The sequence below is a fragment of the Vulpes vulpes genome, chromosome 15, assembly GCF_048418805.1.
Source record: "Vulpes vulpes isolate BD-2025 chromosome 15, VulVul3, whole genome shotgun sequence".
Taxonomy (NCBI): domain Eukaryota; kingdom Metazoa; phylum Chordata; class Mammalia; order Carnivora; family Canidae; genus Vulpes; species Vulpes vulpes.
In genome coordinates this window covers 110,595,566-110,622,200 of record NC_132794.1, presented here as the reverse complement: position 1 = coordinate 110,622,200, position 26,635 = coordinate 110,595,566, and the positions used below count along the sequence as shown (strand labels likewise).

Here is a 26,635-nt window from a genome sequence, read left to right as displayed (position 1 = left end):
ATGGGTACCACTTACTGGAGGAAGGCCAGCATGGTTGCCCCAGTTAGTTATGTGCAGGATGGTGTTATCCAGGCCCTCAGGAAGCAACCAGTCAGGTGATACAGATAGACAGTGGCATTATCTGTGGTGTAGTTAGGGTGCCCATGGGCAGCTTGCAGGGTAAAGGGTTCAAGACCTCTGAGTCTTCTGGATCCTGTCTCATATTTTCTAATTCCATCCTATACAATCCCCACCCCACCCCCCACTTGTCTTTCAAGTTAGCGTACTAATGACGTCTGGGAAAGCTGAGAATTCAAGTGATGTTATAATTTGGGAACTCTTGGACTAGAATTGGAATATGGTTGTCAGTGTTCTTGGCCCTGAGGCTATGAGAAATAAGGAATTGTTCCGCATAATCGTAGAGCGTCCTTGGATATCAGTCTTTCCTTTAAGACTACAATTTAGCTTTCTGATCTTGTTTTTTTGGAAACACTGGAAGAATTACACAAATCTGCTCCCTCTAACACCTTTTTCAGGTATGGTTACATTAGATAAGAAGTCAGCAAAGATAAAGACTTGACTAGTAGTCAACAGGCTTGACAGGGATCTCTAAGAATTCCACAACCACTAGGTAGGTAATGATATATTCTTCTGAGTAATCCCTGGAGCATTTTCAAAAATTGATGATGCTCTGGGCTGTAAAGGAAATCTGAACCAGTTTCAGAGAATAACAGTCAGACTGTAATGCCTCACCAACATACAGTTCCACCAGAAGAGTGTAATAAGCTTAATGAAAATATCACCATGTCTTTAGAAAATTTAAAAAAAAAACTTCTAAATAATGAGTCAAATTAAAAGATTTTACTGGCAACTAAAAAATAATTAGAACCCAACAGTAATGAAAAGATTGCATATCAAAGTTTGTGGAGTACCACAAAAACTCCTGTGTTCTCAGTAATTTTATACCTTGCCATGATTATATTTCAAAGAAAAAAGGTTAAATATTAGCTAAGGAAACTAGCTAAAGAATAACAGAAGAAACCCCTCAAAATGTATTAAAAAGATTGTGATCAAAAACTAAGAGCAGAAATAAACAGAATGATAGAAAAACCAAGAAAAAAAGAAAAAAAATAAAGGGATTTGTCTGTAGAAAGAATGATTTGCTAAGATTTAATAATCACTCCCAGTAAAATCTCTTAATGAAACTTTCTAATACATATCACTAGTTACAGGGTGAAGAAGGCTATTTTAAATGACATTAATCATAAAATAAAAGATTAATAAACTCAACTACATGGAAGTAGGAAAGCTTGCTCATCAAAAATTTAAAAACTGTAAGAGACAAGCTAAAAACTGAGAGAAGTTATTTGCAAATTAGTTAGTTGCAAAAGAAATAAAAGTTTAAAATACATAAAGAATAACAAATAAGAAAAATATGAACTGCTCCGTAGAAAAATGTAGGTAAAAGATATGAAGAGGCAATTTGTGGAAGAGGAAACATGGTTAATAAACATGAAAATATGTTCAGCCTTACTAGTACTAAGGAATGCAAATAAGAGAACATTTTACACCCACTGGTTGGCAAATTAAGAAGTCTGACAGTAGCTGAGCGTTGAAGAGGATATGGGGCCAGTGGATCGCTCATGCATTGTGGGTGCAAGTGTAAATTAGCACAGTGACTTTGGAAAATAATTTGATGATCTTGTAAAGTGGAATATGTGTATATCCTATGACTCTGCGGTCCCACTTCTGGTGGTTTACACAAGATAAAGCAGCACTGTTCAGTACAGCAAAAAAATTGAAAATTACCTGTATGCCCACCATCATAAGGACAAATAAACGATGATATCTTCATACTGAAATAGAAAAGACTGAGCTTCAGCTTTCTGCAACAACATGGATAAATCTTGGAAACATGAATTGAGAGAAAAAAAGGGGCAGAAGACCACAATCAGTATGGTACCCCCCCCCATTTTTAAATATCAAAAGCAAGTAAAACCGAATAATGTCTTTTTAAGCATACACATATAGGGTAAAACAAGGGAGAAAGAGTGAGAATCATATCATCCAGGACACACTGGTTGCCTCCGAGTGGGAAACAGGAGGATGGGGCAGAGGGAATCACATATTACATAGAAATTATCCGTTAAATCAGGTTTTGGGCACAGATGGTAGGTTTACGGGTGTTTGTTGTATCAACATAGGGAAGACAACAACCATGGACCATGGATGATACTGTGTAATGAGCCACGTTCTAGGAGTAGTCCCATCCAGGGCCACTGATGTGTTTAGTAATGAAAACAAAACTTAATGAATCCCATCAAGTCAATGTCATTCCTTAATCAACGTTCTATACTGCTCAGCTAAGCCATGTCCAGTGTTTGTTTCTTTTCCATTATCAGTTTTTATTCTGCTGGAATTCTCTTCATAGGAATCAGAACTTAGGATAAATGATTGAATTTATATCAATATTTGACCATGGCAGGATTTCTAATTTTGTACTTAACATTGTCCCTTCCTCCCATCCTTCCTTCTTTTGTTCCTTCCTTCCTCCCTCCCTCCCTTCCTTTCTTCCTTCCTTTTTTTTTTTTCTGTATTGTAACTTTTTATCATGAAAAATGCCAATCATACAGAATTGGAGAGAAAGCTTGCAGGACCCCCGTGTGCCCATCTCAACTTCAACACCTTGTCAGCTCATGTTCCATCTACATTTGCACCCACTATCTCCTCCCCCTCCCAGAATTACTGAGGCAAATTCCAGAGTGGTGTCATTTCGTTGGCAAATATTTCCATAAGTATCCCTGGAAGCTCAGAGTCCCTTTTAAAACCATGAACAATTGCCATTATCATATCAAAATCGAATGTTTCTTAGTATTATGAAATATCCAGTCAGGGTTCACATTTGCCCTGTTATCTTTCTCTCTCTCAGTTTTTTTTTTTTTTTTTTTGAAGATTTATTTATTTGAGAGAGAAAGAGTGTGAGCGAGTGGAGGAGGAGCAGAGATGGAGGGAGAGAGAATCTCCAGCAGACCCCCCACTGAGTGCAGAGACCTGACATGGGGCTCGATCTCACGACCCCGAGATCATGACCTGAGCTTAAACCAGAAGTCAGACACTTAATCAACTGAGCCATCAGTCGCCCCTCTTAGAGTTTGTTTAAACCAGGAGCCAACTAAAGCTCCCTCCTTGTGATGGGGTGTGTCCTCTTTCCAGGCTCCTTTAACCTATAGCTTTCTCCTGTTTTACTTTCTGCCTCTTATCCTGGCAGTCTTGCTGTTGTTCAGCTCATTGCGTATCTCAGAACAGCTGGGCTATAAGCCACTAGATTAGATCGTCTTGTAGCATTTTCCATTGTGTGAGCGCTGCCAAGTGTACGTTTGCCATGTCGTGTAACCTGTTCTTCTGCGTTTCCTGTAATTTTTGGCAGTGAGATTTAGACCAGACTAGGCTCGATGGAACAGGGGTTGTTGGCAAGCTGTAGCCCGTAGGTGGGCCATTTGCCGCCCAAGCTTGTTTGGGTAAGTGGTGTTTTATTGGAACCCAGCCCTGTTCATTGGTGTATTGTCTCTGGCGCTTCCTCTGACACAAGGACAGAGTTGAGTAGCTGGGACAGGGACCATGGTGCCCTCAAAATCTAAAGTATTTCCCATCTGGTCCTTTATAGAAAACAGCTGCCGGTCCCTGAATTTTAGAGGCTTGGTCATATTCTGGGTGGATATTTCTCCTTTAGGTGTATGTTCTTCCCTCGGGAGACACATTACATTGGTTTTTTCTCTTTCTCTGCTCTTGTAGCCATGGATGAACAGGCCTGGCCCATTGGTTCATTGGCGTTGCCAAGTGTTGATACTCTAACTTGGTCTTTCCCTCTGAGCGTTAACTGGAGTATTCCTACAAAAAGAAACTTCTCTGGATTTCTCTCTGTCTTTAAATCCATGATCTGCATGAAGTCCAGTTTTCCTAGGACAGATATTGAAAGTCTACATTTTGCTAAAAGTATTCCATGAAATGGTGGCTCTTCCAACTGTGCCCCTGTTTGGAAAGTAGAGAGAGAAAGCCATTTCCTTCCTATTTAATCTATCAGCGCATGTTTAAATTCGCCATATTCACAGGTGGCGGTGGAGACCAGGGCTGTCATAGCCTGGATGGAAAAAATCCCCTTCGTCCTGGGTGGCAACCTACAGGGGGGCGAGCTGGTGGTGGCGTACCCCTACGACATGGTGAGGTCCATGTGGAAGACACAGGAGCACAGCCCCACGCCCGATGACCACGTGTTCCGCTGGCTGGCCTACTCTTACGCCTCCACGCACCGGCTCATGACCGACGCCAGGAGGAGGGTATGCCACACAGAGGACTTCCAGAAAGAGGACGGGACTGTCAACGGGGCCTCCTGGCACACTGTCGCCGGAAGTAAGTCTCTGGTGGCCTTGCTGTGATGGAGCCAGATGGTACTGGACTCCTGGGCCAATGAGGGACCCAGCCCTCCCTGATCATCTGTTAGGGGTGTAGTAGCAACTGTAGCCTGCCTTTCACAAGGCGCCGGCACTCTGCATAGACTCCTCCTTGTTCCTTCCCATAGTCTTGGGGTGTGTGGCTACTTCCTGTTTTATGAATGAGATTGTAGGGGCTTGGAGATCCGAAGCAGTTGCTCCAAACAAGAAGGGGGACAGAGCTGGATCTGTGTGTCCTTGTGGCCGGCTCTTAGCCACTGAGCTATTCGGATTCTGTAGGGTCAGAGACGGTTTATGTGGACCTGGAGGACATATGGGACCAAGAAGCAAACCGAGCAAAGGGGCAGAGAGCATGTGTGTGTTGGTGCTGGGGCCAGGGTGTTTTTACCCAGAGCCATTCCCACCATGGGGACATCCCATGCTGTAGGTCCCCAAAAGGGCTGGGTATTAATATTGCACTTGGGTGTGAAGTGACTCAAAGCTGCCGGTGTGTCCTGAGGCTCGACGAGTGGTGAATCTCCCAGCTGCTGGAGGTTAGCAGCCTGGCCTTCCAGGCAGATCAGATCATCTGGTCGGAGCCCAATTGTGTGCAAGGCAGGAAATATGTGGTCTTGCTCCTGGCCTCCCTAAGGGATCAGAAAGGCCTGCAGCAGGGACTTCAGGAATTCCTTGCAGTAGCGACAGAGGACCCCAGGGTCCCACTCAGGATTAGCTTTCTTTGCTGTGTCTGGGCCGCCCCCACCCAGGGCTCCCCAGTGAGGAGGGATGAGGATGTCACATTCCCAAAGGTCCCTCAGCTCTGGGATGGCAAGAGCCCAAGCATAATACTCATTGCTTTATTTTCTTGATTTTGTGGGGGTTGGTCAAACTACCAATGAATTTGAAAAATGTTCTAGGTCAAACAGATTCACAATTCAGTTCATCACTCGGATGCTGCATGACCCTGGGTGAGCTCCTTTCTCTCTTGGAACCCCATATTCTCCATTTGTGAAATGAGTATGATGGTAACAGTGAAGGTGGTGAGCCCTTTGTGACTGTCATGAGGCTCTCATGGGTGGTGGGTTTGGAATGTTCCCCAGCTAGCTTACCAGAAGCACACAGCTATGACCTGCTCCTATGTCCACCCTCCCCCCACCCCTTCCAGTGGGATGTTCACCATCACACCTCTTACTCTGTTTCCCTAAGTAGCCATCTTATTATTTCCCTTTGCTAGATTCAGCCTTCACATATTTTTCAGATATATGTCTGTGCTTGGGGGAAAAAGATTAAAAGGTAGCAAATAGATTTGTGCCTATGGCCATGTTTTCACATGTACGTAAAGCTTGCCATTTTTTTCTTGGCCACCTACCCAGCAGAAGTGTTTTATTTATTTGCCATCATAGTTTTGCCTTATGCAAAATAAATGCAAATCCCTGTCAATCAATATGATTTTCTAATGGCCAAAAACAATTCTTGCTTTGCAATTCTAGACCTAAATATCTGCAACAACCTTTATGTAAAATATTGGTTTATTTTTCATGACCACTCTGACTATGTTGGGTATAGACCAAGCTGGATTCGTTGGCGCCCAGTCAACAGTCACGTTCTGAAAAGTTGGCAGCCACATAATCACATAGGCAGCGTTTGATTTTTTCCTATCAATTATGTTTTCCATTATTTCAGGGACTTTTGTGGCAGAGCCATGTGGCGGCTGGAGCCTTCTTAATCACTCTTCCTCCTGGCGGTGTGAGGAAGTGTGCAGATTCATCTCTTTGTAAATTAATGAAATGTGACTTCTGATTCCTTCCCTCCCCCTCCACCTCCGCTCCATCTTTTTGTTCGGTTCTTGCTCGCTCATTAGCCGTGAGTGACAAGGCGTTAGTTAATGGAGATGGGGCAGTTGAGAGCAGGCTTCGGGAAAGCTCAAAACACACATCATTTGTAGTGATGCCGGACCCCCTTTGTTCCTGGGCTGCCATCCCGTGTCCTCTACCATCCCGTCCCCATGATGAAGCACACGCTGAGCTAGTGGTGGGTTCCTGGGTCTTAAGGAAGGCACAGCTCTGTGCTCCTGGAAGAAGCCTCCATGGTAGGATTCTAGACCAAGAGAGCACAGGGGAACATCTTGGCCCAGGTTGTGTGGGGGACTGTCTGGGTCACACCACAGCTCCTTGCCTACATGTAATGCTATTGAAGCCATTCTTCACCAAGTATTCTCAGATCACCCCATTTGCTGTAGGACCAGAAGTCAGCAGCAAAGGTAGCCTGGTTCAAGCTTTTCCGCCCCCTTCTTCTGGCTTCTCAGCATTTCACTGATTCCTCTGGCACTTCTAGTGCTTTGAAGACACATTGCAAGGTGGCAGGCCTGCTCCAGAGTTTCTTATGTAACATTGATTTGTTTCCACACCAACAAGACCTAAAAGGTTGGGAATAATAAAAATTTTATGTGCACAGAGGCATCCAGCCATCTCAGTGTGTGCCACCTGTGCTAACTAGTGGACATGGTGTCCGTTGGCCATGTTGTGCCCTCTTGTAATTCCATACTTTGAGTTCAAGTGAATGAGTTGACATGGCATTTGACCAACCTTCTTCAACCAGACAAGGCCCCTGTGAAGGGTGTTTCATTAACGTGACATGGTCCCACTCCTTTATACCACAGCTCTCTGTCCTTGTTTTATCACAAATGTGATCAAAACCCCATCTGATGACATGTGAGTGGTTCAAATCTGGAATCCAATAAAGAGAGTGGCTGTGTGTTTTGTACCATTTTGCCTGTGACTTTAGCAATCAGGCAGAGATTGATACAGAATTACTCTTAACACCCAAAGCCATAATTTTTAATCAGGTCTTTCCATTGGAGCAATGTATTACTGAGCATGATGGCGAGGTAGGCAAGAAGGGGAGAAGACACATGCTGAGGGCTAAGGCTGGTTGGCGTGCAGGAGGACCTGTTCCTTTGCTCAGGCACCACAGAGAAACCCAGCACACCCAACTCTGCTGTCTTATCCCTGACCCTCAGAACCCAAGGGGGTGGCTCGTGGAGGGGCCTCCTGCCAGGTGTGTGCTTCCTATGGTCACTCACAGCATAGCTGCACTGTGTTCTTGCTAATCACCCTGTTCCCCAAAACAAAAATGTTGGGAAGAACTTTATGCCACCTAACATTCATTTCTTAACTTTGCAAATTTTGGGTGCTATAATGGGGCGAATGTTGTTCCCACCCACCACCCCCCACAAATATATGTATGTATATATACATCTGCTTCCTAATCTCTGGAACCTGTGGATGTGACCTGGTTTGAAAAATGGGTCTTTGCCGGTATAATTAAATTACGGGTCTCAAAGTGAAGTTATCCTGGGTCACCTTGATGGGCCTTAAAATCATTGACAAATGTCCTTATAAGGGACAGAGAAGGCCATCTGAAGATAGGATCTTTAGTGATGCAGCCACAAGCCAAGGAACGCTAGGAGCCACCAAAAGCTGGAAGAAGCAAGAGAGCTTCCTCCCCTAAAGCCTTGGGAGAGAGCACAGCCCTGCCAACCCCTTGATTTCAGACCTCCAGACTCTAGAACTGTGGGAGGATAAATTTCTGTTGTTTGAAGCTCCCCAGTTTGTGATCGTTTGTAACAGCAGCCCCAAGATGTTATTGCAGGACCAACTCCACACCAGGCTGGGCACTTCACATCCTGTTGCAGTAGTGTCAGGATGTGCGAGATCCATCTGCTCTCAGGCTCGGTCGGTGAGTGTGTTCACCCTGTGGCCTCCAAGCAGCCAATCTCTGGAGATAAGAGCAAGGTCTTGTCTTGGCATCGCACACGCTGAGGTTCAAACCCTGACTCTGGCTCTTTCCAAACACATGGTTCTGGATACATATCCTAGCTGTTCTCTATCTCAATGTTCTTATTTATAAAGTTGTGCCATGCTGTCTATCTCTCTGCTAAGTTTGTGGTCAGTGGGTGCAGAGCACTAAGGACAGGTCCTGGCTCATGGGTGGCACTCAGCAAAGAGTGGTAGGTAGGGGTGGCTTGTGGTATGAATGAGAATGGAACACTGTTATAGAACTAGAGCTGAGAGCAGCATAACTATAGAGAGAAACTTTTTAAAAAATATTTTATTTATTTATTCATGAGAGAGAGAGAGAGAGAGAGAGAGAGAGAGAGAGAGGCAGAGACACAGGCAGAGGGAGAAGCAGGCTCCATACAAGGATCCTGATGTGGCACTCCACCCCGGGACTCCCGGATCATGCCCTGAGCCAAAGGTAGATGCTCAGCCATTGAGCCACCCAGGCGTCCCATATAGAGAGAAACTTAAACCCGTAGAATCCGTACTGTTAATTCATGGTAACTTTATTCTAAAAATAATGCATTAAACTGAGTTTAATAAGCAGGATTTTATCTGAAAAGCACTTATTTTCATCTTCCTTTGGTCAGAGATGTTTCCATGTAGACCTGTCTTCCCCGTAAATCTTCCTGGCTGTATCCTCTCCACCCCATCCCATCCTCTCCCCTTTGCTGTAATTAATTTGATGTCTATAGGGGATACTTGATACCTCCTTGTTCAAATGAGGTGTTCTGAATCCTGTTCTTGAACATTCTCTCTGCTTCCCTTCTGCCACTTTGAGCACCGTTCAGTGACAACATTGTCCGGTTGGCTTGGCAGGTCTCAACGACTTCAGCTACCTTCACACAAACTGCTTTGAGCTGTCCATCTATGTGGGCTGTGATAAGTATCCACACGAGAGTGAGCTGCCCGAGGAGTGGGAGAATAATCGGGAATCCTTAATCGTGTTCATGGAGCAGGTGAGCGCACATTGCGGTGGAAGCTAGCAAAGAAATGGGGTTGATTAGGGGACTGAGAACCTGAGACCAGATTAGTGCTTCAGACCATGGCTGCCCTGCTGGGCCGGCCCCACACAGTGTTGGAAGAACCACCATCTCTCTGTACTTGATCCAGCCCCACAAGTGAGCCATAAAGCCTGTGGTGACTCACACTGGGTCACGGTGAGCATGACCAGATGCTGCCCTATGGGGACAGGGTGACATGTGTCCGAGCCAGCATGCCCAGTCCCCTTGTGCTAGGCAGCTAGGGTTGCATAAAAACATAGACACCCAGGGGGGTGTAAGCAACAGAAATTACAGTTCTGGAGGCTGGAAGTGAACATCAAGGTGTCGGCAGCTTGATTTCATTCCAAGGACCCCCCTTGGCTGGCAGATGGCTGTCTCCTCCCTGTGTCCTCACGTGGTCTTCCCCCCACGAACACACTCTCCTGGTGTCTCTGCGGGCCCACATTTCCTCTTATAAGGGTGTCAGGTTGGATCAGAGCTCACCCCGGGGGGTGTTTGGCTCCCAGCCTTCTTCACTGTGCCCATCAGGCCGGGTGAGTCGTGAGCTCACCCCGTTTCTTGTCATGTTTGCTGGGCAGGTCCATCGCGGCATCAAAGGCGTGGTGAGGGACTTCCATGGAAAAGGAATTCCGAACGCCGTGATCTCTGTGGAAGGTGTCAATCATGACATCCGAACAGGTAACTGGGTGTAGATGATCTGTCTCTCGGGAGGGAACGTCTGTTTTTTCGAAGCATTTCACTCCGGTTAAAATCACATGTCGAGTGCTGGAAACTTCTCACTGAGAGTTGAATGATCGTCTCCTTCCTCAAATTCCCCATGGAGACCCTCGAAAGCAAGGTTCTCCGCCTGTGCTTCCTGGTTTCTCCCTTATTCAGATGAAAACCAGATGCCAGAGAGGTGAAAGGACCTGCTGGTGGTTTAGGAGGCAGGTGGGGCCTGGGTTCGGGTGTCTGACTCCCAGCCGGGGGCATACTCCTGCTCTCTCAGGGTTTCTCCACTGCTGTGAAACCGTGTAGCTCTCCCCTGTGCCCAGGACTGTCATCACCTGGGACAGCGCTCTGTGTGTCCGGCGGGACGTGAGGAAACGGTGACCTTGACTGTGACAGGGGACATGTGCAGCATGATGCAGTGACAGATGCACGGGGAAGAGAATTGGCTAGAGGCCTAAGGCTGGTTGTCTGCGGGAGTCCTGGTGGAGATGGTGTGTCCATGAGCCTGTTGACACCCCCACGCAGAGGGTTTGGGCCACCCGGGAGACTGCGGAGCACCGTGTCAGAGCATGGGTGGGTGGCTTTGCTTTGGTGTCAGCTGCAGTGAGCAGGGCATGGGGCCCTGTGTTGGTTTCCAGTGGGCATTGTGACAAATGACCACACACCTAAAAAATAAGAAATGTATTCTTTCGCAATTATGGTGGCCGGAGGTGTGAAATCCTGGTGTCAACGGGCTGTGCTCCCGCCGGAGCCCCCGGGGAGGACCCTCCCTTGGCTCTTGCAGCTTCCTTGGCCGTGTCACTCCATTTCCGCCTCCATCTCTGTGGCCTCCTCCTGTGTCTCCTCCTCTCTACCTCTTACAAGGACACCTGTCATGGATTTAGGGCCCACCCAGGTCATACAGGATGATCTCATGTGGAGATCCTTAGTTATACCTGCAAAGATCCTTTTCCCAAATAAGGCCACATTCCTAGGGTCTGGGTGGGAGGATGTGGGCTGCCAGGGGCCATCATTCAGCCTACTCCAGGGCCTTCCCTGGGCACAGAGGACAGACTCAGCAGCGGGAGAAGGGAAGTCATGATTGCCAGGAGAAAGACCCGTTCAGCCCTCGGACACGCTTGAACAACTGGGATAAACAGTGTATGAGGCCGATTCAGGAAGCTTTTAATGTGGCCTGAGCTGAACTTGTTGGTTCAAGAGCTTACACTGTATGGGATGGCCAGTGATTCCGGGGTGGAGGGGGTTCCTAGGTTGTGTGACTTTCAGATTTAAAACAGGGACAATCCCAGAGAAACTGGGCCAAGTCCATCTTGCTCCTGTGTTCCCCACGTGTTATCACCTGTACAGCCTGTGACACCTGGAATGATCTACAAGGTGCCGATGGGGAACAGAGATTCGGCCTTGGTTCTGCCCCACACCCCACTGTCAGCAAATAGATGCCGTATCTAGGCCCGCTCACCTCCTCGGCTGCTGGCTGGTCTCACCTGCGGCCCTGCCAGGGTCACTGTGGTCCTCTCCAGACAGGCTTCTCCTACGTCTGCCCTCGCAGCCCCGCAGACAGGGTGAGCTTGTTACCAGCTAAGTGGGTGATGTTCCCCTTTCTTGAACCCAGAGTCCTTAGGGTACCCTCTCAGCCATACAGTATTGGGCTACCGGTGACTTCCTAAACCTCTTCTTCTGGGGTCACCAGCATTCTTGGTTTGCCCAGGACTGCCCCCATTTAAAACTGAAAATCACGAGTCCCAGGTTTGGTCAAATAGGAATACTTGTTCCTCCATGCGTTCTACCCCTTCCTGCACCCCCGCCAGCTCCTTCCTTGAGGGCTGAGGCTGCACATGGTGGGCACTCTCCCACCTCCTACCACCTGAACCTCCTTCCCTCGAGAATCCCTTGGTTCCTTCTTCGTCCCCTGTAGGTCTTTGCTCAGATGTCACCGTGTCAACAAGTCCCGCCATGGTGACCACCTTTCCTAGCATTGCACACCTGCCCGTACCACCTGCCAATTCCTCTCTGCCTCCTGCCTTCTCCTCCCCTAGCGCCTCTGCATCTGACGTCTGACTCTGTGCCGGGGAAGCTAGGACCCACGAGACTCATGGTGTTTCTGCCCCTCCCCCACTGGCTCTTGGACAAGGGATCCTTGAGGCTTTTGTGCCTCAATGAAGTATAAGCACACTACCTGGCACATAGTAGGTGCTTAATAAATGTTTGTTGAATGAACAAACGAATTTGAATGAATGAATGAACATGACATGGTGTTTCCAGGTTGCACAAAGAATGGCTGAGCTGGGATTTGAGCCAGGGGCCTTGGGCTGCAAATGTGGTGCCCCTGCCCTTGCCCTCATGCTGATCCTCCTGAGGGGACAGGAGTCTCTTCTCCAGACTGTTCACATACATTAACATACCCGGTCCTCCCAACAAACGCTTCCATTTGACCTTGGAGGAAAAGGAGCCCCTGGGACCTTATGATGGGCTAGGCTGGGATTCAGACTCCAGTGCCAGACTGACCTGGCTGCCTGCTGGTACAGAAGGCCAATTGTCGTTTAATCGGGGGAAATGTAGCTGACGCGCCAGGAACTAGTAGACCGCTGTGTGATGCCCTGACTCGCCTTCATGTTTTCTGAATCTCCCTACCGCTTGTCCTTGGGGATCCTTGACCTTTCACACTATGCAACATGGCATTCGGTACAGAGCCTCCCTTCACAGGCATCCACGGATCCGTGCGTTCATTCACTGACGCATTCATTCATTCATTCATTCAGCAAATGCAGATTCTGAACTGGTAATGGGCAGGATCTCCGCAGGATGCTGGCGATCCTTATGAATAGAAGGGACTGCTGCATCTGGCTCCGCACAGGACTCGTATTTTAAGCATTACTAACAAGCTTCTGTAAAAGAATGATTCACAAAAGAGCCTAGAACATTCTTGGGACTATTAGTACTTTGTACGCCCAATGCGAGAAAACAGGAGAGTTTTAAATGGGGTGGGAGAGAAAGAGTCCCCTGAGCCCCACAAGCCAGAAGAGAGTGCTGTGTGTGCCTAATGAGCTCTGAACCTCAAGCCTCAGTGATCACAGAGGTGGTTTGGATGAGCCCATAGGAGCCGCCTCCCCCTCTCCCTTTATTTCTCCCCTAAGATAATTTCCCAGTGTATCCTCATAACTGATGAACTCCGTACTCTACACATGGTTACTTACTGTATTTGTTTCGGTGCTTGAAGTAGCTCTGAATTTGCCTTGATCTCTCTCCGAGGCTTCTGCAATCTGACAAGTTTTATTTCAGGAGGGATTTTGCATTAAATCGACAGGGCAATTGAATTCCAAGGAGTGAGAAGTTAGTAAGAGTGCTTTTTAAATGCATGTAAATATGTTGGCCAAACACCTGACTCAGAATGCTCCATGACTGCCCTATGTCTGGTGGACACTAACCTGCAAATGACTGGATGTTTGTCAGCACCTGGGTTGTCCCACTGACCACTATGCTGAGTGACACCAAGCTGTGTACTGTCTTCCCCCTGCAGCTCCACAGAACATTCACCCTTGAACCCAGACCAGGTCACCCCATGGGATAGTCACCTAACATGCTGACCCCTGAGTTTCATGAAGTAGATGATTCTAGACTTTACTGGTGGTCGGGAGAAGAAGCCGGGATTACAAGTAGAGCCTTGGAGATAAATGTGGGGAAAGCCTAACCAACGACTTTTGGGGGAGAGGGTGCATGGCCAGGCAGATGAGAGCATTGGGCTCTCCAGGTTTCAGAAATGGAGACTTGCAGAGTCCAGAGCTTACACCCCTTCTTCAGATTCTGTGAACCTAAACGAATTCCTGATGGTTTTAATTCATCCTATTGTGCACCTACTGTGTGCTGGCCTAGAGATACTGTGGCAAACAAGACGGATATGGCCCCTCACCTCAGAGTATGCATTCTAGTGGGAGAGGCCTATAAGTAATTATAAAGGGAAATCTAAAAGTTAATTATAAGGGGGACACTTGACGGGATGAGCACTGGGTGTTTTTCTGTATGTTGGTAAATTGAACACCAATAAAAATTAATTTATTAAAAAAAAAAGTTAATTACAGGCTATGGTGAAGGCCAAGGAAGAAAGAATTTGAATAGTATATAGAAACTATTGGGAAAGCCAAGGAAACTTCCCTCTCTGAAGGGTGAATTGCATCGTGAGGCTCAGGCCATCTTGACTCCCCGACAGAGAATACTTGGCGGGTTCTTGCCTTCTGAAAAGCATGAGATGGCATTTCATTTCATTGAAAAACTCGGATTTTTACCAAAGGGAAGACTCAGGGCGCAGCGCCCAGGAACTCTGAGCCAACCACCTGCGTGGTGGGTACCCCAACCTCCCACACTGAGTCCTGTTCACCGGTAAGCAGGCCACAAGGATGTGTGGCAGACAGCTGCCTACAGAGTTCATTTTTCACAACATGTTGTGTTCTTGTGAGCTCACTCAATTGCATGGAAATGTCTCGGGTGAATCAAGATGCTGATTTAGACCTGGTGCTTCAAAGTGTCATATGTGTGTTTGTGGGAGATATATATTCACGTGCATACACACACACACACACACACACACACACACACACACACACAATCTCTCCCATCCCTTAGAAGACTTGAGGGCCTGTGTAGACAAACGACCCTTGCCCAGGGCCTCCTTACACCTTTCTTCTTTTTCTTCTGGCACCAAAGCTTTAGACCAGGTGGGACACTGAGATTGCCATGAGAGAGAGACCCAGACCTGGCCCTGGGAGACCTGCTGGCTACTAGCTGTGTGACCTCGTGCAGGACGTTTACACACCCCAACCCCCAGCCCCTGGGCATCAAATCACTCATAGGAAGGCAATCATTATACAACCCACATCAAAGGTTTGCTTGGAGGTTCATCAGATCAGTATCTGCCCCAACCTTCCGGGTGCCACGTCCTCCATGGGGTTCGCTGGTCACCCCTTTTTTGCCTCAAGGGCTCATTTAAGATCAGAGGTCTAAGTGTCCTTAGCAGGTTGTAGGCTTCTGGGGGGAGAGCCTTGCGTGGAACCTCTCAACACAACAGAGATCTAGCCTAGAGCGAAGGATGGACAGGGGGCCCATGATGTACTTGTTGGGTGGCTGACCAGCAGTGTCACTGAGGAGGCAGGGGCTCAGCCTCACACCACCAGCATGTCTGTGCTCCGGCAACTTCGCATTTCTCTTGGCCGCAGGGCCAGGGAATGCAGGTACCAGGCCTCCTCCTGGGCCATTTGGCCCTGGTCCCCTGTAGTCTACTATTTCTCTTTTCAGAAGTCAAGAGCCCCACCCCTGAAAAGAATTACTATTCTGTATTTATAGCCGTGCAAAGAGGAGGCCAGGAAGCCAGGCACTGATGGCTTTTCAAGATGGCATTTTGTGGTGAGGGCACAGCATTTGGAAGCTCAAGTTCATAATGAATGGCGTGTATTGTCACAGAGGAAGGCGCGTGAGTGATCATTTCTCCATCTCCACTCATGTGTATTAACAGTGCGAGGAGCCTACACCCAGGGCCCTCTGCCTGTTAAAACCATTAAGGTGGCTTCCACAGAGGAAAACATTCAAAATGCATTAAGAATTTGCAAAAAAAAAAAAAAAAAAAGTTGCCTCTGCAGAGGCTCAAATTCCATATGGCCAGCCTCTGAGTCTCTCTCTGGCCAGGATGCTGGTCAAGGAATAGTAGCAGGTCTGGTGGTATCTGCCTTGGAAGAGGACCACTCTGAGCTCCCCTACTTTCTCTTGACAGCCAGCGATGGGGATTACTGGCGCCTTCTGAACCCCGGGGAGTATGTGGTCACGGCCAAGGCGGAAGGGTTCACCTCGTCCACCAAGAACTGCATGGTCGGCTACGACATGGGGGCCACGCACTGTGACTTCACACTCAGCAAAACCAACCTGGCCAGGATCCGGGAGATCATGGAAAAGTTCGGGAAGCAGCCCATCAGCCTGCCAGCCAGGCGACTGAAGCTGCGGGGACGGAAGAGACGACAGCGCGGGTGACCTCCCCACACTGGACACCTGCCCTGCACCCCTGCAGATTAAACCACCCCCAGTTGTAACTCCATAGAGGACTCGCCCCCTGTAGTTTTCTCTGTAGCTCAGAAGGCCTGAGAGAATGTGTTCATTGCAAGGCTGGTCTCGAAGGGAGGGCTGAAAGCTTAGGATATATATATATATATATATATATATATATATATATATATATATTGTCTTCGTTGCATTTATCCAAATAACTTGGACAGATCAGCAGAGAAAGGCTGGTTAGGAGTGAGAATTGAGCAACTCAGCCTGGGAAATCGGAGGCGGAGAGCGGGCTTGCCGGCTCAGGGCCTCCAGGCTGCACAGGAGGGGAAGCCAGTGCTCCCCCGTCTTGCTTGCGTGACAGCAAGAGCTCCTGGTGCATTTGCATTTTGTGTGGCTCCGATTGCAGCACTTCCCGGGCCCTGCGGTCCCAAAAGTTACCATTTGAGATGCTTGTGGGCCTTCCCCTCGCTGGCCCCGGGACATTCTGAGCTGCTCCAGATTCATTCCACACTCTGTGGACAATAGAGACATTAGCAAGTGAGCATCAGTGAGCCCCTTGAATCAGCTTAGTTTCCCTTTCCACAAAGGACTGTGTTTATAAAAGGAGAAAAGTGCTGAACTAGATCACCAGTGGTTGGTGGGCAGTGGAGTGCAGTGGTGCTCATTCATTGCCTACATGCAGGGCTCACAGAGAAGCCCCAGGCTCCCTGCTGGTCCAGCAGCAGCTTCTTTGACCTGCAAGAACTTAAGGAGGGCCAGGAGGAGGCTGACTTGCCACTCTCTCTCTGCTCAAGACGTTCCTCCTTTCATGGAAATGAGCACTCATAAGTTGGCGTAGCATCACCAAGGGAGTTATTTTTGATGTGTGGAATGCCAGACCTTCAGATGGGGCCAAATGTGATGAAAAGCTCTTAGAATTATCTGTGGAATATTGGTTTGGGCAGGGTAATTGGATGACCCTATAAGAAAACAGATTGTCTTCTTTTTATTACTGTTGCCACCTGGGCATAGGTGGCCCTGGGGAGAGTGAGAAAAATAAAACAAGCAAATGGTGCGATCCTTCCAGCGTGTGGTTTTCCTGGGCAGATGCGCAGCCACCCAAACGCCATGCCCCACTGCCTCTCCCTGGGGTCAGTGCCTCCAGAGGCGGTGCCTGCCTGGGGAGGGTGTCCTGTGCCCTCCTCCACCCCACCCACCCCCCAAGCTTGGTACTGGTGCTGACAGCTGTGTGTTCCTTGCCCCCCTCCCAGGAGAGCCACATGCCTGGGTAAAGTCATCCTGACGCTTGGGATCCGCTAATGACTGCCGGGGATGCCAGCGAGCATCTTTCCAGAAAGGAGCCTTATGCAACTCTCTGACAGTCTACACCGGAGATTGCAAACGTTCCTTATAAAGGATCAGATGGTAAATATTTCAGGCTCTGCGGCCAGTTTCTGTTGCAAGTACTCAACTCTGCTGTGGTAGCACAAAAGCAGACCTGCATTATGCACAGAGGAGCGAGCATGGCTATATTTCAATAAAACTTTATTTACAAAAGCATGTAGTAGTTAGATGTGAACCCCCGGGCTGGGGCACGACTAGCTGACCCCTGCTCCAAATCAGCGCCATGCGATAGAACTTTCTGTGTTGATGGAGATGTTCTCTTCCCGCGCGAGCTAACACAGTAGTCACTTGCCACGTGTGGGTAGCGAGCACTTGAAATGTGGCTTGTGCAACTTGGGATGGAATTTCTGGTGTTATATTATTTCCACCCATTTAGATTTCACTTGTAACAGCCATATGAGCTCATGCAGCTCTCCATCCAGCCCACGGTAGGAAGAACTTAGGTGGCGTCACCAGTTGGGGTAGGTGGTGATGTGGATAAAGCCCTTGAGGTGATGAACCTTCGGAAGAGCCGTAGCCGTTCCCAGTGCCTCAGCAGACCCGATTTGTCAGGGCCCCGCGGTGCCAAGATGACTCAGTCTAACTGCCGGTGACTAGCGCTGTCCCCTTTGGGCTGTTGGTGACACGCTCTGCCGTCTGCAGGCCTGCTGTCAGCCTTGGCCCCCTGATAGGCGTCTTGGGCTTGCAGGCCAGGGCTGTGGGCTCTCGGCCTGTGCCCTCCCCACCCCGGTGTGTGGCCTGGGCCCTGGTGGCCTCTCTACCGTCCCATCTGTTCCTGCAGAGGGAATCGTGGGGCCCAAAGGCCAGTCTGGCTGTGGTGTCCACTGATTTCTGGTGGAGAACTGACACTGGATTCCTCAAGGCTCGAACACCTTTCCCGACCTAGTTCCCAGAGCTTGTGACTTTCCCTGCTTTCAGCCAGAATGAACCCCTCCAGGATCTCGCCCACTGCCTCTGCATGTGACTCCCCAGGCTGAAAACCCTTCTGCTTCTCTCTCTCTGTCTCTCTGTCTCTGTCTCTCTCTCTCGATCTCTCTCTCTCTCCACCCATCTGAAATGCCGTCTCCTGCAGGAAGCCTCCCCCTTCCTGCCCTGGACATGTTTGAGCAGCTCTGCAGAGCCCTCAGGGCCTCTCCAAGGGACAGCTACCCCGTCCCTCTCCACTGAAGCTTTTCTTGCTTCTGGTTCTCTCTGCCTTTGGACTGGAAGCTCCCCAAGGGCAAGCACGATGCCCCCTTAGTACCTGCTCCCCCGGGGCTGGCTTGGCTCCCAACTCACAGCAGGTGCTCCACGAGCACACATGGAATTGAACTGGCCTTGTGCCATGTGGTGCTTTGCTCTTAGGATTCCCTTTTAAGCCACGGACACGTGATTTCAGAAATTGAAAATGCACAACTTGAATTTCACATCTTTATCTCGTCAATAAAGTCTGATGTTTGGCTGAGCAGAGGAATATGTATAAAAACTGCATAGGTTTTGCTTTCTGTCTGGATGTTTTTCTACAGCACAAAATCAACACAAAAACCCTGCTTCTGGCAGAGAATCCTCGGTCTGCGTATCCCGGTCCTTCTGCTCAAGGCCCGGGGTGAGCGAGCCACAGCCACACTGCTACCTGTGCTTTGTGTTGATGGGCATTTAAGGAGCTGCCCCAAATCTTCCTCTTCAGCCATCACAGCTCATTTTCTGTGCCCGTAACGGGAAACCTCAGGACTCCTTCAAGTCTCTGTGTAACAAAGACCTCAGGAACAACTCTAGAAGGATGTTGTGCTGTTAATGTATAAAGTAGCAAGGATGCTGCTTTCGGTGGCCGTGCCCAGAAAGCATCTCCAGTTTGCAGCTTCTGAATTGGCTCTGGTGGTCACCACCCTGCCTGGAGGAGCTCAAATTCCCATGCCGCTCTGCGTTGGCATCCTCAGGCCAGCGGTTGGGGTCACTGCCACCCACAAAGCCACACTCAGAGACTGGTCCGCCCCAGCCTGATTCTGCAGCTGAGCTCTGAGGACCAGGACAACCTCTCCCAAGGCCGTAGGAGCTCTTCCTCCTGCCTGTCTATCCCCTGCCATGTAAACACAGCCCCAACTTCCCAGCTAAGGCATGAGGAGTCCAGGGACAATTAGACAAAGGGAATGAGGGGACAAACATAAGGGGTACAGAGGAGAATGGCAGGTCTTTAGAGCTGAGGGATACTAGAGATGAACATGCCCAAGGGCAGCAACCGGGTTTCCTCTTGTAAGCCAACTCTGATTTACTGGTACTAGCTGCTTGCTTGGAGCTCTGTGTTAAGAAGGATTCTGAGGCAGAGTCCTGGCTCAGCGGGATAAAATGGTGCAGCTTCTCTGGGTGTGGGAAGGGCTGACAGCCCTGTACATTTCCATCTCCAAACTAGTCCAGTCCCCCCGGGTTTAGAGATAGGAAAACTGAGGTCATGGGGAGAGGCCTCAGGTGTCCAGAGCTGTGTTTCAGTCTCTGGCAGAGGCAGGACTCAGGACAATGCTCCTTCCTCTGTCCCAGTAGAAAACTCTAGTTTGGTCCTGAGCAGCCAGCCCTGAGGCTGTGTCTCTTGGCTGACTTTTTAGATGCAGGTCAAGCTCCTGGGCAGGGATGGAAGCCCTGGGAGCCACAGGTGCATTTCAGAAATCAGAAGACTAAAGTTCAGAGTCTATTAGATCAGCTTGCCTGGGAGACCATTGGTGAGGAGCTCAGGAAATGTGTGCTAAGGGCCTGAGTGTGTCCCTGGGCCTGCTTCTGTAGGCTTTTTTTTTTTTTTTTTAAACATCATAGCTCTCTGTCCCCTTCAGATGACCTAACAGCTAGACAACCTTCCGAACACCCCCCCATTGTGCGTTTTGGTTGGTGACGCTCATCAGGTTGCTGCTTCCATGCCCTTTGCAGCCAGGCCAGGTTTCTGAGCAGCCGCAGGTCAGCACCACGCTGGTGTTCCTTGGCATCTCTCAGGAGAGTAGCCCCACAGAGGAGGGGGCAGGGATGCCACTTGCATCCATTAGCGCCTTGGATAATGGGCTCTGTCTACACCCCATCTGATTGTTGACACTGCAGGAGGGCCTCCTGGAGCCTCCTCCAGCCTGCCCCTCGAGCAAGGCTGAGGGTGAAGATGAGCTAAGCCATCCGTCTGCTATGGCCATCAGCTCCACCTGACTCAGCTCCAGGCTGCTGCAGAGCAAAGTGTGCAAGAGTCTCGTCTTTGGAGTCAAGAAGGCTGAGTGGCAGTCCCAGCCCTGCCTCTTACTCTGTGCACAGCCTTATAACCCCTGAGTCTCGGTCTTCTCATCTGCAGAGTGGGTATCATAGTGGGCTTGAACACACATCTGTGGTGAGGATCGCCATCGGGAGTGTTTAGGCTGGCTCCTGGCACACTGTCAGCACCAAGATGCAGAGAAGAAGCCAGATATTTAGTTTTGGGTACTGTGTTCCCCGCACGACCATTAGGGCTTCTCATTTCACAGCTGCATTAGAGCTAAATATGATTTATTTTTCAAATGAGGAAACTGAGGCCTAGGACATGCATAGAAACATGTGACGCCCGATCATCGACTTTGATTTTTTTAAGTTTATCACTATGATGGAAGCTACCCTCTTGATCTACTCCTTAATCTGCTGTTGTGACCTGCGGTGAGCAAGGGATGAGCCAAGGAGACAGATGACCCCAGAGCCACCGAAGTGACCTCCTGGTCGTGCGGGGAGCACTGACCACACAGAATGGCTTTCAAAGTGAATTTTCACGGAAAGTTGTGACTCCTGGCAGGCCCTGCCTCAAAGGCTGCTGTCCTGTGGGTGTCGTCTCCTTCCAGCTCTGGCAAGTCCAGAACCTCTAGGACATCAGGATCCAGCTCTGCGTCTCCGCCGGTTCACATAAAACACACTGCACAGGGCCTGGGGGATTCGCCGGGGCAAGAGGAGGAAGAGGGAGTCTCCCTGGCACCCCAAGGCCGGTGGAGGAAGGAAGGAGCCCAGCAGTCACTGCACCTCCTGGGAAGCAGTGGGAGCCAGAGGGGAGGGAATGGACTGAGGTTCCCTCCCAGGGCCGCCTCTTACCATCTGGGTAATGTTGAGCAAGTAGCCTCATCCCTGAGATGGGTTCAGTGATCCCTGCCTCTCGGGGTTGTTGTGGAGACTCAGTCAGTGCTAACAGACTTACAATGCTTGGAACTTTCAGCATCGAAAAGATCTAGAAATAAAAATGGGCCATCTTTAGAGCAAAGTATAGCCACTTCAGAAAACAGTCTGGCAGTTTCTCAAAATGTTCAACATGGAGTTACCACATGATCTGGCCATCCTACTCCTAGGTCCACATCCAAGAAAAGTGAAAACATAGGTCCGCAAAGAACTTGTCTGGGAATGTTCACGGCAGCACTCTTCGTAGTAGACAAAAAGGCGAAGACAATCCAAATGTCCATCCACCTACCAACGGGTAGACGAAACATAACATATCCACACGATGGAATATTATTCAACCAGGAAAAGGACCGAGAACATTACAACACGGATGAACTTGGAAAACATGGCACTAAGTAAAATAAAAGCCGGTTGTAAAAAACCACATGTTGTGTGATTCCGTTTATGCAAACTGTCCAGGGGAGGCAAATCCAAAGACAGACAGTGACTGCTCAGGATGGGGCGGGGGGGATTGGGAGACTGGGTTGGGGTAGTGGCTCAGGGGTATGGGGCTTCTTTTTGGGGTGATGGAAATGTTCTAAAACTGTGTACAACTCTGAGCAACCACCAAATTGTATACTTTAAATGAATAAATTGTCTGCTATGGAGTATATCTCATTAAAGCTCTTGTTTTTCAAAAAGCAGAGCCATACTGAATCAATATGCATCATTTTCAAATAGGACATTCTAGATAAGACCTTCATTGCATAACCAACTTTTCTAATTATATCCTAGTTAAAAGGAGGACAGGTTCCTTTTGAACCTGTACAAATAACTACACAAGCACACGAACTAAGGAGACTCAGTCGGAGTTTCTGAATTGAGGCATTAAAAATCAAGCCAAATAATATTCACTTCCCAAATTTGTCCTTCGTTAGCGCCTTCATGTTCTAGAATCAAGTGACTTAAGGATGGGCATCAAAGGCTCTTCCCAGAAGAACTAGTTTAATAATACCAAGAGGTTATTAACATGCAGTGCATTCTCTGTTCTCTTCAAATGTGTGTGTAAATAAACATTTTTAAAAACTCTCAGTTTCCATTTTCCATACAGAAAACGTTCATAGTTCTAACCCTAAAATCAGCAGCTCTTGGGGTCTTCCATAAAGCTTGAGGTAAAGGTATCTGGAGACCAAAAAAAAAAAAAAAAAAAATCTGAGAAATGTTGCTTCAGGACAAAACTACTGTTTTCCTTGAAAAATAGAAGCGTGTACACAACTGTATTTCTCCATCACTGGTGCCAAAGCAACTTCTGTTTCATAGAACGAACTGGAGGACAGGTGCTTGAGAATTGCTTCCACACACCAGCGTCTTAGCAAATGGGGAGAACTCATGAATCCACAGAACAGTGTTCTCTTCTAGCCACATCTCTCCCTTAAAGAATCTCTGAAAGTAGCAAAAATGTACATGTTCATTAATATGGCCTGATGTATTTAAAGCTATGAAGCAAAGGTCTATAAATTTAAAATTATGCTTAGTAATCAATGTTTTGGTCTTTACTTGGTTTAGAAATGATCCAGGCATCCAGTGGTTATCCACTGATGAATGCTGTGTGGGTCCGAAGGTTTAAATTGCTCAAAGATCTTGGAAATTATCTTCAAGCTGACACACACACTACAAAACATAATTACAGTTGAAACAGAGCTTTTCAGAATGACTCAATTTAGTGGAACACAAATTTACATTTTTCGTTGCCTTAAACATTAACCAGGAAGAGTGTGAGCTCCTTTGATCAGCAAAAGTGAGTAAGTCTAGGAAAAAAACATACCTGGTGGAATCAAATGTGGCTGATATTATGTATAACATCAATAAATTCGGGGCACCTGGGTGGCTCAGTCGGTTAAGCATCCAACTCTTGATCTCAGCTCAGGTCTTGATCTCAGGATCATGAGTTCAAGCTCTGTCCAGTATGGAGCCTCCTTAAGTAAATAAATGTGTAAATAAGTAAATTAGAGAAGACATGCCATTTTTAGGTAATCAAAATTATTAAACTGGTCTCATTTGCCGAAGAGTTACCTTATGATATGGATTCCTCAAATGCTTCAAGAGTGAGTTCGAGTAATACAGTTAAAGTATTAGAAGATTAATGTTCTTGTTTTCTGACAATTATAGGAAATAATCTCTATAAGTGTCTGTCTCCTTAAGCCAACCAGATCCTCACTCCTTTAATTTAAGACTTTGCAATTTAATTTCTTAATGCCCTCTAGGGAGAGGAAAACATCAAATAAACACACAATGAATGGTAGAGCTCTTTCTGAATTACAGTCACACGGACACGGATGTCCCTAGAGGACCTATGGATTCAACCCTACCATTTTAACCACCACTGATAAAAACTCACAGGTCCAAATATCAAAGATATTTTTGTTTTCTTTCCTGGTAGGCACACGATTCCTAGTTGCTATGATCTGAAATAGACAAATGGACAAACAAAAACTTATAGGGACCTCTTACTTTCAACAGCCAGCAATGGCCTTTCTAGGCAAAAGGCTGCCCTCAAATTTCGGGGTTCATTTTGCTCATGCTTGTAGAGCCAGAGTGTCTGGGAACACATATCCCCTTGGAGCATCCCCTCCTCAATGAGTGAGGGGTTTGAGCATGTAAATGCTCCAGTTCCTTTGGTTCTGATCAGGACTTTTCTGTGTAGACCCTATACTGTCCGAGAGCGCTGGGTGGGACCGGTCAAGGTTGCCCTTGGTGAGACTTGGCTTAATGTCATGTCCTACCTTAGACTCTTCCTGACCCAAGATCTTTCTGTCCCTGCCAGGTTTCCCTGACTCACTTCCCAATAAACCTCCCTTTTATACAAATTGTCTTCTCTGAAGCTGCATCTGGAGAGCCCCCCCCTTGGGGTCTTCATAATATCTGCTTCATGTTTAATAGCTGAACCCACATTATTTTATATGGACAAGAAAAAAGCTGCATTTCTAAACCGTCTTTGTGGGTAGAGGTGGCACCATGCTATAAAAGTTCTGGATGTGAAAATTCTAAAAAGTGAGAATAAGAGGAAGGCATGTTTTTTTCCTCCTTTGTCCTTCTGTCGGGCTGGAACAGAGGCACGAAGGCTGGCACCCCAGCAGCCATCTTTGATACCAATCTTGAATATGGAGACCCAAAAATTGAGGATGACAGAGCCCAGGGCCTTGAGATACCCAAGTGCCACCATATCAGCCCCCAGCTGTCTCTCTCTGGATGTTTCCAATCTAATTCCAGCCACAGTGAGAGAGGGTTTTACGTTACATGCAGCACGACTTCATCCTAACTGATGTAAGGCTCAAATCCAGGTCCCTCTGATGCAAAAAAGTTAGCATCTCCAACCCAGAAGCAATGCTGAACTCAGGAACATTTTTGCATATATCCTTCTAATTTAGTCTGCCTCAGAACTTTAGAAACCAAAAGCCAAAATGCTAAACTGTGACTAAAAAGAAGAGCCGTGTTGCTGGGGTATTTTCAGCTTGTGTTCAGATGTTCCGTTATGCACTGAGGTCCTTTATGAACATCCTCACCAAGTCGCCTGCTATTTCTAATGTTTCTCAAGCTGTCGCTGGGCACCCCCTCCTAACTCAGCACCATTGTTACGGGTTACAGAGTGAGAATAAGACGCTTCAGTGCCCCGACCTTGGTGGAGCTTCGAATGCTGCTGTGATCACACATTTGAGAGGGTTGAGAGGGAACTTACAGCACGGGGAATCCTTATCGGTGACCCTGGGGCCATCGTGCACTTGCAGAGAACATAAGTGTGATGTTTCAAAACTTTGCTTCACACCTTCTGGCTGATTGATAAATAAATAACTTTTCAAGCTACTTCTTTTGGTTAACAGAAAGGTCATGAGCTGCCAAGGGGGCTTGCTTGTGTGTTTGCTTCATTAGGGATCAGAATGCCAATGTCCTCTTAATAGCCCAGTAAAGACACGTGTCCTGTTTTGTAGGGCATAAGTTTTGAGTCAGGTGGTGGAGGGGAGTGAGAAACTGAATGTACAAATGGACGACAGCCAGAGCAGATATAAAAGTAGAATTCTGACCCACAATCTGCAGAATCCAGCCCAGGAAACCAGCCTGCTGTCTGCAAGCCAGACTTGTAGGAAGTTAGCCTTCTAGCTCTTGTAGTAATTCAGGGAGTCAAACGTGAGCCCCGGAGCAATCACCCCCCAAATGGCCAGGACGTGATCAGTAACTGACACCTTCTTGGATTTCTGTCCCTGCTTCCAAGTCAGTACCTACCAGAAACAGTCCAGTATGCTCCCCTAGCCAACCACGTAGGGCACCCTACTTCTTGGTGGCCTGCCTTCAGCTTACCCCAGGCCTACAGCCTCCAAGCAGGGCTCACCAGAAACTGTCCCTTTTCCATTTTTTTTTTTTTACTGGAGTTCAATTTGCCAACATATAGCATAATACCCAGTGTTCATCCAATCAAGTACCCCCGTCAGTGCCCATTACCCAATCACCCCAACCCTTCACCCACCTCCCTTTCCACTACCCCCTTGTTCATTTCCCAGAGTTAAGAGTCTCTCATGTTCTGTCTCCCTTTCTGATATTTCCCACTCATTTTCTCTCCTTTCCCCTTTATTCCCTTTCACTATTTTTTATATTCCCCAAATGAATGAGGCCATATAATGTTTGTCCTTCTCCAATTGACTTATTTCACTCAGCATAATACCCTCCAGTTCCATCCATGTCGAAGCAAATGGTGGGTATTTGTCATTTCTAATGGCTGAGTAATATCCCATTGTACACATAGACCACAGCTTCTTTATCCATTTATCTTTCGATGGACACCGAGGCTCCTTCCACAGTTTGGCTATTGTGGACATTGCTGCTAGAAACATCGGGGAGCAGGTGTCCCGGTGTTTCACTGCATCTGTATCTTTGGGGTAAATCCCCAGCAGTGCAATTGCTGGGTCGTAGGGCAGGTCTATTTTTAACTCTTTGAGGAACCTCCACACAGTTTTCCAGAGTGGCTGCACCAGTTCACATTCCCACCAACAGTGCAAGAGGGTTCCCCTTTCTCCAACATTTGTTGTTTCTTGTCTTGTTAATTTTCCCCATTCTTACTGGTGTGAGGTGGTATCTCATTGTGGTTTTGATT

General features: G+C 47.8%; 1 protein-coding gene across 4 annotated transcripts in view; it reads left to right on the top strand.

Moving 5' to 3' along the window:
- CPXM2 (carboxypeptidase X, M14 family member 2) overlaps window positions 1-26,635 on the top strand; it is a 159,002-nt gene that overhangs the window by 109,300 nt on the left and 23,067 nt on the right. For 2 of the 4 annotated variants that reach the window (XM_072740320.1, XM_072740319.1), the window contains exons 11-14: window positions 4,089-4,386; window positions 9,065-9,204; window positions 9,828-9,927; window positions 15,719-16,114. In XM_072740320.1, the coding sequence (XP_072596421.1) occupies window positions 4,089-4,386; window positions 9,065-9,204; window positions 9,828-9,927; window positions 15,719-15,972 (792 nt within the window). In that variant the 3' untranslated portion in view covers window positions 15,973-16,114. Of the gene's footprint in view, window positions 1-4,088; window positions 4,387-9,064; window positions 9,205-9,827; window positions 9,928-15,718; window positions 16,115-26,635 lie in introns of those variants that run through there. The other 2 variants (XM_072740321.1, XM_072740322.1) reach the window with 2 other exon arrangements.